Below are 14,617 nucleotides of genomic sequence, written 5' to 3'. Positions count from 1 at the left end.
CTACTCTTCCAGTTTGAAGCCATTACACCTCATCCTATCACTACATGCCTGTGTAAAAAGTCCCTCTCCAGCTTTCTTGTAGGTGCCCTTTAGGTACTGGAAAGCTGCTATAAGGTATTCCCAGAGTCTTCTCCTCCAGGCTGAACAACCCCAACTCTCTCAGCCTGTCCTCCTAGGAGAGGTGCTCCAGCCCTCTGATCATCTTCGTGGCCCTTCTCTGGACCTGCTCCAACAGATCCAAGTCCTTCTTATGTTGAGAGCTCCAGAGCTGGATGCAGTACTCCAGGTGGGGTCTCACCAGAGTGGAGTAGAGGGGCAGAATCACCTCCCTTGACCTGCTGGACACGCTTCTTTTGATGCAGCCCACGATACGGTTGGCCTTCTAGGCTGCGAGCGCACATTGCCAGCTCATGTTGAGCTGCTCATCAACAATAAAGGCAAGCAATTCAGATTCCTAAAGTTACCATGATCTACTTACCACAGTCTTTCTGAAACTTAAACTTTTATTCCAATCAGCAGTTTTAACCTACCAACATGAACATAATTAAATTCTCTTTCAAAAAAGTCATTATTTTTCTCCAGATAACAAAATGAGCCACTACTCCATTAAGTATGTTTTTAAAACATGGGGAACGTGAAGAACATTGAAGTAAAGTTTACCATACAGTCAAATAAGTTATTTAAAAACACACACAAAGACGTTACCTTCGTTTCTTCAATCCTCATTGCATCCAACAGATAGTGCAGAAGCTCCTGGCTGTCCTGCTGCTGGAATCCCTTAAATCGAGGAGCCCTACGAAAGAAGTGGTAAGGAATATAAATTTACATTGGGAGGTTCTTAATGAGACAAAGTCTACATGAGACTCCTGTTGGATGTCAGGGGTACAAATAGGTACAATCCCTGCTGGATCTAATGGGGCTTTAGGAAGGTCCTGGTGTGGTTGCAAGTACACCAACAAGGCTGCACTTTCACCTGGGTAGCATTTTGACCCTATTGGGGACAGCTCGACTAAAACACAGTTTTGCCAGTAAAGTTTAGTCTATGCTGGCAGCACTTTGCTGATAGACTGCACCAGTACTTCTGTATCACCAAACAGTCCCAATTTTCATAGTGCTTAACCTCCCTTGCTATCTCACCCTTTTCTCTACCAAGGAGAAATCTCAAATGCGCATAAAACAGTCTGTATACAATAAACCAGAAATAGCACTGTAGTCTGAATTGGAAAAAGATGATCTTGAAATGAAAGGGAAGTCACAAGGTTGTGCATCAAACAAAGAAAAACTGCGGGTCAGAATCCAAATGAGAATTCCTTAACTTCTTGAACAAAAGTATGTATAACCGTCTCTTCTGAATGTCTCCACAGTCAATCAATCCAGGAATCTGCAGCTTCCTGAACTGACTCAACAGTCAATGAGTAAGATGGTAAACACGCTAAAAATAAGTAGCATCACATAAGCATATGGATTTCAAATGCTATTAAGAAAACATTCTTCAATTAATGTTACAGATATTGGGAGATAAATGCTCTAAACGTAGGATTTCCATTCTAAGAGCACTGCTAATGAGAAAAGCCAGGGTTTGGGGTGGGTTTTTTTGGTAGAAAGAGTTAACTACTCTCCTTGTTTTAAAAGTTACTCTTAACAAGTTTTAAAAGGACCTTTTAGCATCATGAATTATCAACTCACATCATATCCACATCCAAACTCCTGTTCTACAGTCTAACAAACTGCAATACTTCACGTCTGAAATTCATATTAAAACATACAGTATTACCAGAAGCAAACAAAACGCACCTTCACACCTAAAACGGAAAGAGCCCAAAACTGATGAGGCAATCTCTTCACAGTTGTTTTGATTCAGACAATGCATCTGAATCCAGATTCCAAAAGCTATCATATCAGGTCTGCAAAAGCAGGTAATAAATTGGCTACATACCGTCTGATTTTTTCCCCCAAAGCTGCTTATCGGAATTGTATACCCAACTGATTTTGAGAGCGAAAAAAAAAATAATCTGAGATGACATAGGTTGAAATCTCACAAGCCTTCTGCACTAATTCAAAGGAACCTTCCTGATTCACCCATCATAACAGCCAAGTATATCAAGTATTTTGCTCTCACTGCATAATGAATACAAAACCATTACACATTTTAGCTTTTTTGCAATTTCCGAGTGCACCAAAACAAGTTACCTGGACAACCCATGGAAGATCACAAAGTGTCCCATTGTTACTGTGATTTAATATCGCTACATTTCCTACCCCCATTAGCTTACTTTACTAATCTGAATAGCCAGCATTGAGAAGGAAATCCTGATACAATGCTCTTTTCTCACACTGATCAAGTATAGAAGATGAGGGATATTGTGGTCCATCCCATCCAAACTTTAAAACCCTTGGCAAAACTTTTTAAAGTCTCATTTCCGTGCCACATCCATAAGCACGTGTGGTGGATACACCAGCCCTGAGGCCACCAGAATTGGTGGGAAAGCTCCCCGTGGGGATTTCCCTGGCCATCCCCAAAACGGCATCAAGCAGCATCTCAGGCTGAGCGCGTGAAGTGGCCTGCAGGAGAATGCCATGAGGCTGCAGCTCTCCAGCCATCCGGGGATTTTGTTCATGAGGTGGGTGATAAGCACGTCTTGTAGAACGATGTGCCACAGCCATGCTTTTTACAGTAAAGTTGAACGAAGGCGTTGTTAGTTTTATTTGTTTTGCTTTGGTTTTGAGATCACCAACGAGCTAAAAAGCATTAGAGCTGCAACTGAAAAAGATACTGCTTCTGCATAAATAATAACATCACTACCTTTTGGATGTGCGATACTGAATGACTGTCCGAAATTCCCAGATTACTAACCCACCTTCTAGAATAGTATATACTGGCTACTCGGGTTAAACAGAGATCTAAGTCACCAAAGACTGCAACAGCTTCTTAAAAAACAAAACAAAACAAAACTGCGTACTTCCAAACTTTACATCTCTAGAAACTAAAAGTCTTGAAGGAAAGACTCTACATGCCTTGGAAAATACACATCTGGTGCCGCCCTTCTCCTCGTGGTCTACACCTCCCTTCGAGCTGCCCTCCTCCGTGGTGTCTGGCCACAGCACCAGCAAAGACAAGCCAGACTGCGAGTCAGCCCAAGGACACAGAAGGGACACTGCCACTGGCTGAGTTTGTACCGTTAATGCTTTGCTATGCAGAACAAAAACAAAAGCAAAGGCTCCACAGGAAAGGCAATTCTTGTAAAAAGGCCACTGGCAGCATCCACATGAGCCTCATAAAACAGAAGAGGAAAAACCTCTGTTTCAGGCTATGCTACCATTTACACCAGTGGTGTTTTAGCCAACTGCACAGGGGTAACGTTGCATCTGTTCATAAGACAGCCATTCAGCTTCTCAATCGCTGCTATTCAAAAACTGCAGACTCCTTTTTTTGCTACTCACAGCATCTAAATATACTCTAAATATCATATTTGTCCAGCATAGATTAAATCGAAATTACAAAATACACTTATGAATACGTGGATAGACCCTTAAGATGTTATCCTTACTAAGATAACCAGAGCTTCTCATAAACAATTTGTATCTCCAGCTTCTTGCAGCCCCAAATGAGACCGTGTAAATATTCACTATTATCACCTCTATTCTCATGAACTGTAACTTACCGGCCAAGCCACACCTGTCTTACCAGGCAAGTTACCCTTAGATCTTTAATTACAGTCTTGGACCAATTAATCTAAAATGGGATTTGAATGTGCGGATTTTTGCATTTCCAGTAATGCCACCAAATGGCAGCTGTGACTCTCGCTGCCCACTGGGAAGAGGACATGCGGGCATAACCATGCGCACCCCTTCCAAAATCCAGCACAGGAGACAACTGGCTGAGCAGAGCTCAAACAAGAATTTTATCACACTGTCAGAGTGGCCAGAAGAACCAACCACTTACTTGCTTACTCGATTTTATTAAACGCAGGTTGAGCCAGTTTTCATCTTCAGCCTCAGACTGCGTGCTCTGGCTAACCAGCGCATCGAGCTGTAAATACGTGTCGGTATTTTCTCAAGGCACAATAATCTTACTTGCCCAGCCGTGCTCTTCTAGGCTTCCTGAAGGTGAGGTTTCATTCCCACTCATAGGCCAAAGCTGCCCAGGTTTGCTTCAGAAATCTGTGCCCATGGACAGGACAAATTAAAGGCGATCAGAAAAGGCATCGGACGTGCACCGTGCCTACAGGAGTAAAACTTAAAGCTGGGCAAGATGTCGAGATGCCGAGTTAGGGCCCGGCAGCCCTGGGCTACAGGCAGAGCAGTGACACAAGGGGCTCAGTTCTGAACTGCTCGCTGGAGGCAATTTGGGATGTAACTGAAGAAGGATCGAAGGTGACGAGGCATCTAAGGTCAGTGTCTAAAATTAAGTGGAATAAATCTGGACCTGCATACGCAAAACAACATGTTCATGTTTACAAATACGATACTTTCATGTCTGTACTTCGTATCTACTTTTTGACACAAAGTTGACAATATCCCTAGTTAAAAATGATTTAATGATGCTGCTCTACTTAAAAATCTGCTTACTATAAAATCTGGAATCAGGAGAGTGGGTGATTTTTTTTAAAGTAAAACTCTTTTTAAAGTAAATTTTTTTTTGCATGTGCAGGTCAACCTAAAGAATTAATTTTGAATTTTTAAAAAAATCAATTAATTCAAACTTGAAATCATTCTCTTAAAAAGTACATATTTTGTTTTAATATTATTAAAATGCAATTTGTTGCTTCTACTAAAATCACATGTTTTATTTCCAATCAATTTGATTACAAAACCCAAATACATTCTGAAAAGCACTGAACTTCTATTTTGGAACCAATAAAACACTCAATATACATTAAAAAAATAAATAACATGTACCTGCATGCATATGTTTACATGCATGCACATTTTCACTTTTCAGTTTGCTAAAAGTTTTCTCATTGTTTCTTTCATTAAATGGCCAGCAATCTGAAATAATTTTTTTTTTTAACCCAGATGCCAAAATCAGTTCAATTCTGAGATACCTAGTTAGTTAGCCACAGCATTATCATTAGTTTTATTTATAAGAAATTTCTTCTTTTCCTGAGACAGTGGGAATCAATGGATATATTCAGCCCATCACCTCCAATATGTGCACATTTAACGAGAAAACAAAGTCTTGCATTTACACAACCTGGATCCTGGTACTAATGGGATTTTTATTTTTTTTTTTGGCCACAGAAGCCAGGCCACTGCAAGAGACATTGTAGTAAAAAGGAAGAAAAATTAATAATTACTTGTCAAAGGCAAAGACTGCATGCTCCATCACTGTTACAAGAGGGTATTTTCATGGTAGGTGCTGCTCACAGAGCTAGACCTGTAATGCCAATCAGAAAAAAGCCCCATACATACCTTTCGTTGCTGTTTATGGTTTGCAGTGTAACCTCACACTGATGAAAACACGATAATCACTTCAGACGAAAATTAATTTACTCAATGAAATTTCAAGGGAAAATAGTTTACCCGTATGATCCACACCTGTTTATTAGCTTGAAAGGGAGGAAAAATGAACTCAGCCATGGCATTTTTTGGTTTCTCTTAGTCTTTCATTTTACTAGTACATAGTGCATCTACGAGGACAAGACTATTTAGGCTTCTCTGTGCTTGTACTAAACCCTCTTCCAACCTCACGTAAATCTACATGCTTGACTTTTAATGGTAACAAGGATGATGGGAATGTAGCAGCTGCCACTTTAAAAGTGAAGTGGCAGGGAAGTGACTCGTAAAGGTGCTATGTAAGGTTTGAGTTATTTATTTCGACTGATAAATTACATCATTGTTAACACCGCTTAACATACAGTTAAGCTGTCCTTCATGTACATAGCATGCTATGTGATGTTGTATATAATTCTAAATATCTGGTGGTCTGTGGAAAAACATTTCAGATTAGTGCATTTGATTTTGGGGGGACGCCACAAAAGAAAACCAAAAAACAATTAAAAAAGAGGAGGGAGGGAATTTCACACCACACAATGTATTTACTGGAAACGCCCTACACTTACAAACCAGTATTGGGGGGGAGGTGGGGAGGAATTAATCCATGCTGATACACAGAAATCTGACAACTAAAAGATGTGCGCTCTTGTCTCCTTGAAAATATGCTTCAAGCAAGATCCTTGGCAAAAGTGGGGGACGTGAGGATGGTTGGTTGAGTTGACCGCTCACAGATGTGCTGACATATGGAAGCCAGTGCCAATGCGATACAACCTGTTGTACAGTGTCAGCAGGATAATGACAGAACAGGTTGAACTCCTGCTAATGGCCATAAGTGGTGAAGGACAACTGTGACATCTACATGCGTACTACTTATCTAGCCTCTCATTACTCATCTGGAGACCAGTTATAATTGCTTGACTGTCAGTTAAAGAAATACTTTTCGTGATGATCTACTTCCTAGAATGTTTTAATAATAAAAACTACGTAATAACATAATTTTTTAAAGGAGAAAAAGCCAACAGTCCTCTAAGCGTTAATACTTTTAATTCCTATCTTATATTCATTTGAGGAAAATCAAGCTATGCTTCAAAAGCAAAAGTGGATACAATTACAGTCATTAAATCATACTGCACAGAACTGCCATACCTTTGCTGTCTCTCATAAATATCCTCTCCAAAATCATCCTTTCAATAATTACTATCTTTGAGCAGAAGATAGCCTAATACCTAAAAATCTTAGAAACAATAATAAGTGCTTGGAAATAGGAAACAGAACATACTATTTGATTTTTCCAGTAGTGCAAAATGCAGAGGAACCTCTTTAATACTGCAGTACCCTACAGAGAAGCAAAGTAAAATGTTTACTTAATGTTAGCCTGAGACAAGAAATTTTTCTTATCTGCAATGAGGATGTTCATCTCTCAAGACTGATCAGTTACCAATGAAAGTTATAAAAAAAAGCACACCAAGGGCCAGTTTATAAAAGTTACCACAATTCACAGGATTTACCTTTCCCAGTGATGCTATCAAATACCTATTCACTGTCATTACAGAATAGCTAGAATGAAAAGTTTTGTTCTTCCTAAAGCCATTGTTCTTATTAGTGATCCCAAGTTATATACAGTACTATGACTGAAAAGAGAGCAAAATCCTACAGCATGATTAATCCCCATGACTAACCTTCTTTCAAACCTGCCCAACAGAAATACGAGTTCTGCTATCATGAGGTGCTTCATAGGAAAAAACCCAACCAAGCATGGGCTTGCCCCCACATGTAAATAACAAATAACACCAGACATGCCTGTCCTGTCTTGATGGCATGGATAAACAGCATTTAGCTCTCCTTTGGACGTGCTGGCTGATTTCTTTCATCTTTTTCTGTCTCGCCTTCCCCCAAAAGAGAAAACGAGGCACCATCGCTTTCTTGCGATGCACCAGATCTCTGGTACCTAGCACCTGCTAGAAATAGCTCTGAATGGACATAACAGCTGACATGCTACACCAGAGCCATTTCCCACTTTACCATCAGAGGGAAAATAAGGGTCTTCTTCCTGAATAATGGAAGTACCCATCTGGGGAAATTTCTTCCTACCAGGTGGTAGCCAAGTGAAGGCCTTTAGGCGTGAGGTCTCTCTTGCATCCCTATGAAAAAAAAAAAAAAGTTTTCTCTTTCTATGGACATCTAATTCTTCTTTCTTCCTTTAAGTCCTGCTAAGATTTTCAACAGCACTCTGTGACAGCAAGTTGCACAGGTTAGATCTATGACATGTTAAAAAAACCCTTTTTTTTTCCCCTGGCTCTAAATCTGTTGCCATTGAGTTTCAGAGACAGTTCCTTGAACTTTTATGAGGGCAGTTAAATAAGCACAGCTAATTAATCTGCTATCATTTATTGTCTTCTCTTGCTGTCACCCCTCCTTTTCATTTCCTCTCCCGCCTAAACTCCCAATATTCAAGTCCCTCTTGACGTGAAGGCTTCCTATTTTTGTTACCTCTCCCTAAAGCTCCAAACTGGTTTTATCCTGTAACACTCTGCTCTGGTTAACCTGAACATTGCTACTGAGGATACACCTCCGATGTACCTAATTAAATTACTAGTTTTCTCTTTCATTGTATCTACAAGCACTGCTTACATAGCTCACCAATACAAATTACAATTACATATTACAAATACTTGTGTTGTCCAAAATGCTGCAGAGGTCTTCCTCCTGAGTGGAAGAAGTGAACAAAAAACTCAGGAACAAGTGCAGATGATTCCTGACAATGCACACTACTTATATATGCAATAATCTATTTTGCACTCATAAACCTCATATATCCAGCTTTGTTAACTTGTTCCTAATATCAAGGAAACTTTGTCAAAGTTAACTGAGATAAAGACATGTGATCTCTCAGCTGCTGCTGCACGGAGAGGAAGATTCAATCTCCTGTGTCAGAGAGCTCCTGAACATGGCACAGCACCATCAGCAAGGCACGTGGAGTCACAACAGGGACCCAAAAACAATCCTTCACAACTAGTCACAGGAACATCAACTGTGTGTTCTGCTGCTATTATCTTTAAATGGTAAAAGTCAAATGGGAAAAATAAGCAAGTTGGAAATCTTTTCTTGAAAGAGACTTTTCTCTACAGCAATATTATTTTAAAATAAAAGTTTCAAAAAGACTCCTAATTAATAAGAAAAATCCTGTTTCCTTCACCCCTTAAATCTTGTACATTACCTCAGTTTCCCCTAGCATTCCCTCTCAGAAGTGATAAATGCGGAAGGCTCCAAGCTTTGTTTAGGTTTCCCTCCAAAACTCAAATCAGTAGTCCTAACTGCGCGTGACCACCGTTCTGTCAGTCCCACCTCCATCTTGAGTCCTACTTTCTGCACCTGAGAAGGAAGGACGAATACTCCTTGGGGAGAGAAGACGTATGTATATTTTGTGTTCACCAATAAAATCTTTGTTAGGCAAGTATTTTTTCCCGTATATTAATGTAGCAATATAATACCCCTATAAATAATTATTTGGTGGAAGTTTGAAACTGCTAAATTCTGTAACTACTCACTGGAGTGATCACGTAAATGCAACATTTACTTGCTATACAAATCAAAGCTTTCTTCCACCAATAAAATTATTCAATCATAACAAATAAAGGAAATAAAATGTATGTCCCTTAACATAACTGTGTTGCGTTAGTCACTAAGTCTCCAGATAAGTCAGAAGTCTGCAGTCCTGATATTCAGCATAGTGGAAAACCAACAGAAGGGCCCCGTAGCTATGCTCACAATCTGTCCTCGCAAAACATCTGACAGCTGCAACACTAACAAAATTAACAGTGGATGAATTAGTACCAGACGCTAAACAGTTGCTATAGAAAGACTCATCCATTTCTTTTCTTCTTCTCCCCTTCTTCAACCTAGCTACCCCACCACTTGATAAAATTAACACTCGGTATCGTTTTTTTTTCTTTTGTTATTTAATAAAAAAGCACCACAAATACCCTTTCATACACAAGATGATGAACTTCACGCCATGATCTCCCTAGGCTCTTAAAGACACAGTCTGCAGTTGAAAGCACTGCGTCCCAGTTCTCTCACCGCTTTTGAGTGGCCAACGTGCACCCACTTGCAGAGTTTCTCACTTGCAGGTTTTGGGATCCCACCTGGTGCTACGCCACAGCTGCAACTGAAGAAGGCAACATTTGCTCCCTTTCTTTACAGGCTCTCTGCCCATACCTAGCTGTATTTCTAGGTACCCTCACCCACTCCTTTTTGGCTCTTCCTTCCTTCCCGGTCTTCTTTCACTGAGCACTTTTAAATTTTTGAGTAAGGATGCCCAGTTCAAATGTGAGCGTTCAAACTCATAGCGCAACATCTGAAGCAGGTGGAGTCCTGAAGTCCTACAAGGGCATCAAAAAAAGCAACTCTGGACATCAAATTCAGAAGTGTATTTCAGCACTGAAGTGGAAATGAGGGCTAGTGTCAGGTGTTAAATTACACAGCTACCTTGACTCTATCTTGCGTCAACTGATTCAACATGAAAATACATCACCATTCAGCTAGTAGATTAAAAAACAAAAAAACCACTCAAACTCATCAATACCAATTTAATCAAAATTTCTATATATTTATATATATATAAACTATATTGTATCATCAGAAAAAAGTAACCATTTTTAAAGGATCAGCTACATATAAAAAATATGTTACTAGGAAACTGCTGTGTTACCTTTTGGCTAGATAGCATACTGTAACAGTCCTGACAAGTAGAGAGATCTAAGTATATAAAGAACAGCAGCATATCATCACGGGCTGACAGCTTCAGCATTTCAAGCATTCACATTTGTAAGAAGCCTAGTAGGATTTGGAAGTGATTATACTAAGTATAACATCTATATTCTGCATGACCACTCAGCGTCTGTGTCCCTGTTTTGCTAGCTACAAGCAACAATTCAAAATAATGTTATGGTAAAGACAGGGAAGACAATTCCTGGATCGCTGAGTCCAACTCTTGATATCACAGACAAGTACATCCTATACTCTCTGTACAATCTGCTTTATAAATTCTTTATTGAAGAAAGGTATGGTCATATACTGCAGACTGGGACTGAGACAGCAAGATCTGTGATGGGGAAAGAATAAATTAAAAAAAAAAAAAAACCAAAAAGGAGGTTGCTACTGGAGTCAGCAAACTTTTACATAAAATATATAAAACAAAAAAAAATATTATTATAAGTCCTTCCCCATGCCCTTCTCCCCAGCAGTTCACTGACTTGTCTTTCTCTGACATAGCTCTCCGAGATACAAACATTTTTTTTCAGTGTAGTTCTTCCTTTACACATTCATCCCATCATCTATTCAGGAAGGATGCTGTTTGAACTTTTACTTGTTATGTAAAGAGAGTTTGTGCTAATGCATGTGAAGACCACAAGTAGTGCATGCCTCTAAGATTACTTTATTAACATGACTTCTTGGCAGAATTCAAAAAGCAGTTCACAAAGAAAGCTGCAGCAAAACGGATTTCTTCCTAGCTGGGACTCCTGCAATCTCTCTCTCTTTCATTTCAGCTTTGCTAAAGAGTAGAAAGACAACTTTAAAAGATGAAAAAAGGCTTTGTAAAAATGACACAACAGAACACTGGATTCATACTGTTTAAGTTAATATATAGTAAATGTATTGTTTGCAAAGATAAAGATTTCCCCTTCTCCTACTTTGACCCCTGCAGCCTGCTGAATTTGCTGAAATTCTCCCTTTCTTCTTTCTTGCTTACGTCACCGTCAATAACAAAATAATTAAAAGACCAAAACCTTCTGCGATACCTGCCCCTGAACACCTAATTTCTTGCTAACAGGATGCAGCTGACACTTTTGCTATCGATACTAGAGCTAGTACAGCATTTGTAACTAAGTTGTGTTCTGCAAGGCTAAGAAAAGTAAGAAGTACTGCTGCCCACATTAAAATATGCTGCAATTTTAGCTGGTTGTTAAAGTATATACCCATCTTAAAGATCAAAAAACAACAACAAGAAAAAGGACAACTAGATATCTGAGATTAAACATGATATATTGTGTAGCCATCACTTGAGTACACAAACACGCACACAGAGCAGATATAAAATAGCTGTCACTTCAAAAATACAATGCCATCTGAAGTGCACTGCATTGTGATTGTTTCACAATGAGTTTGCTAAGGTGGGCTTCAAAACACGTTTTACATCGTCCTTTCCCTTCTACCCTTAATACTTACAGAGAAAAAAACTACTATTCCTCTTTAATCATTTCCCTTCCATTTTCTCAACCAAATTTTGTTCTTATAATCACATTTTTGAGGTAGCCCCAAAACAGAAGGAGGAGTGAGGAAACAACATATTTTTCTTCCCTATATATTTTTCTTCCAGGTAGATAATGCTAAACAGAGAACACTGCTGTTTGACTCAAAATCACTATAAGGAGGCTTTATACGCATTTTCTTTTACAGCTCAAAAGAATCAAAAGGAAGTCAAGTACAACAGAAAAACTAAGTTTCTGAAGTTGAATTTTGAGGATAATAAAAAGGTAATAACTGATTTCTTTATCAGAATTAAATTGTCCCTGCTTTAGTCTAAATACTTTTGCTTCTTTATACCAAATTTTAAAACCATGTTTGTACAGTGAGGTTGCCCCGGAACACCATGGTAGTAGGCTGCAACTTTCCCCTTAACTCTCTGGCTGCAGAATGCTTAAAATTCCATACAATAATATTGTAGAAAATAAATTAACATGCATTATTTATCCTTTTTTAACGTGAGATTCAGCTATATCATCTTCCAGTTACTCTGCTTCTACACCTTCTTTTACGTATAAAGTCATTATTTAAATATTTGTATCAACTTTGAAATAGGTCTTCTACAGGTGCTTTAAGAAGCAAGATTGTTTGCATCATAATTGAAGGCACCTACAAAGCACCACTGTAAACATTTTCCATGCCAAGAAACAGGAGTTTCTTTAGGGCTTATGAGCTCTTTGCAATCTGGAGCCATATGCCATTTCAGTACTGCTTCAAGTCCTTACTTGTTAGACTCTTTTTAATTTTGAATTGATGCCAAGGTCAGACATCATAGCAGAGGTTTCCCATTTAAAAGCTTACCCTATTTTCAAAATACCTCCATACACTTTCCAGTATTAGCACAGCTTTATGCTAACATACCTCAAAACCTCTATTTTCTTCAGTTTTACCATGCCCTCTTCTGCCCCCTCACACTCATTTCAAAGACCATTGAAAGTTACTGGTTATGGACTGGGTCATACATTTCATGAAGAGCAGGTACAACTCTGGAGCACAACAAGGAGCCCTGCAATTTTAATACACAAAGACATTCTCTGGACTGGCTGGTAAAAATCTAATGACAACTTAGAAAGGACAACAGACACGGCATGCTTAGAAACATATCACTGGAAATCAAAAATAAATAAATAAATAAGATACTGACAATACCTACTTTTGACAAAGCTGGCTGAACAGCACTTTGGGAGAAAGAGGACCTTTTCCAGCCTCCCTCATACTGTGAAGGAACAAGAACATCGCTGAAGTCAAGGGTCCCGGGCTGGAGAGGTTTACCACCAAAGGATCCTTCAAAGCAAAGGTAAATTGCACATCAGATTCCAAAGTTAATGACACATAACACTTATTTCCAGTTAGTACATTTATGACAAAGAACAATGTAACTTTCAGTCTTAGAGTGGTTTTGGATTTTGGGGTTTTTTTTTAAATGTTGATGTTACCTACACAATTGAAATATTTGAAGAGAAAGCTTATTATTTAAGCAGCAATAGTTGCAAAACCAAACAATTCTTGTCCAGCAAATTGGTTAGTAACCAAAAGTTTTGCAAAGAGGCATGTCAACGAGCCAGCCTGATTCTCACAAAACCAGACTACCTCCTGTATTACCTGCTTTACTCTTACTCCCACGTGCACTGAAATTCAGTTGGAGAGACAACGCAGGCTACCTCCTCCGTGGGCCAGCGTAAGACGGAGCTCAGTGACACTCTGTCTGCTCAACCTTAGGGAAGGGGTGGCCAGCTTCTCTGACCTGTGAGCCACCCGCCAAAATTTCCACATGTACAACAGCCACAGAAACATATTATGTTTCTCCAGGAGCCAGGTGCCAGGAAGGCACCAGCAGTGGTTCTCATCGGGGGCTGACATCAGACCCCACAGGTCCACCATGGCAGAGGTGGCATGGGACAGGCATGGGGTACATCGCGCACAGTCCCTCCTGGAGTGAGATTCACCCCAGCCAGCAGGTCCTGGGGCTGGATGGAGCCGGACAGCAGTCACTCCAGACAGCCTTAGAGCAGGAGACACTCCTGCACTGCTTACATGCCACACGCGTCTCAGCAGCCACATTATTGCCAGCTCTCCCTAGCATGGTCCCAGCTTCATATGTGACCACAGTGCTTCCTACTAGCTGGCCTGACTCTCACAAAAACAGATTACAACTGCCAGATGAACAATTAGAGAGGCTGCCTCATCCAGAAAGTAGAGCCACACAAAACATAAGCACTATGGATATACACGAATATAAAGTATTTGCGTTATATACACCATGAAAACGTAGAAAAATGCCCTTTACCAAGCAGGAAGCTCAGAGTTTCTACGTTACTATTAGACTACTGCAGCCCTCTAATCCTGTCTTGACATGCAAAGACCAGAAAACACAGTCTTTGCTCCAGAGGTCGTATTTACATTGTAAACATTGTCATTAAACAAAAAATAAATCATTCAACCTTATGGCTGTGCAAGTTTCACATCAAGCATAAGCCAATGTACCACTGGCTTCCTAAGCCTCTGGGCACAAACAAGCTGCAGACCTCCACTGTGGCTCAGGATAACTTAGTGAAACACGCTGCTGCTCAGAACTGCCACTGGAGGTAATATAGATAGCAATGCAGTGAATTTCACACTGTTCTGGCCTGGAGAAGCTACGAACATCACCGACAGCAACATACAGAAATCTTCATCATTTCAGAGGTATCTGAAACAGAATTCCACCCCTCAATCCTCCCTGCCACCAGAAAGCTCCCAGCGAACAGCAGAAAAAAAGAAAAAAAATAATTAAAAATCCTCTGTAAGATGCTTTCTTTAGCTAGCAGAGGGAAAG

At 39.8% G+C, this 14,617-nt stretch overlaps 1 protein-coding gene across 1 annotated transcript in view; it reads right to left on the bottom strand.

The window, feature by feature from the left end:
* Positions 1 to 705: 705 nt before the first annotated feature.
* The window catches only part of LOC104288025 (ubiquitin carboxyl-terminal hydrolase 45-like), a gene marked incomplete at its 3' end in the record, with an annotated part of 30,308 nt that continues 16,396 nt past the window's right edge, over positions 706 to 14,617 (bottom strand). Inside the window, exons 7-8 of the mRNA XM_009886762.1 lie at positions 12,956 to 13,086; positions 706 to 793 (exon numbers count right to left, since the gene is read on the bottom strand). Of these exons, the coding sequence (XP_009885064.1) occupies positions 706 to 793; positions 12,956 to 13,086 (219 nt within the window). The remainder of the gene's footprint in view (positions 794 to 12,955; positions 13,087 to 14,617) is intronic.

Source organism: Charadrius vociferus, unplaced genomic scaffold, assembly GCF_000708025.1.
Source record: "Charadrius vociferus isolate BGI_N301 unplaced genomic scaffold, ASM70802v2 scaffold76, whole genome shotgun sequence".
Taxonomy (NCBI): domain Eukaryota; kingdom Metazoa; phylum Chordata; class Aves; order Charadriiformes; family Charadriidae; genus Charadrius; species Charadrius vociferus.
This window is presented reverse-complemented; position numbering and strand designations above follow the sequence as displayed.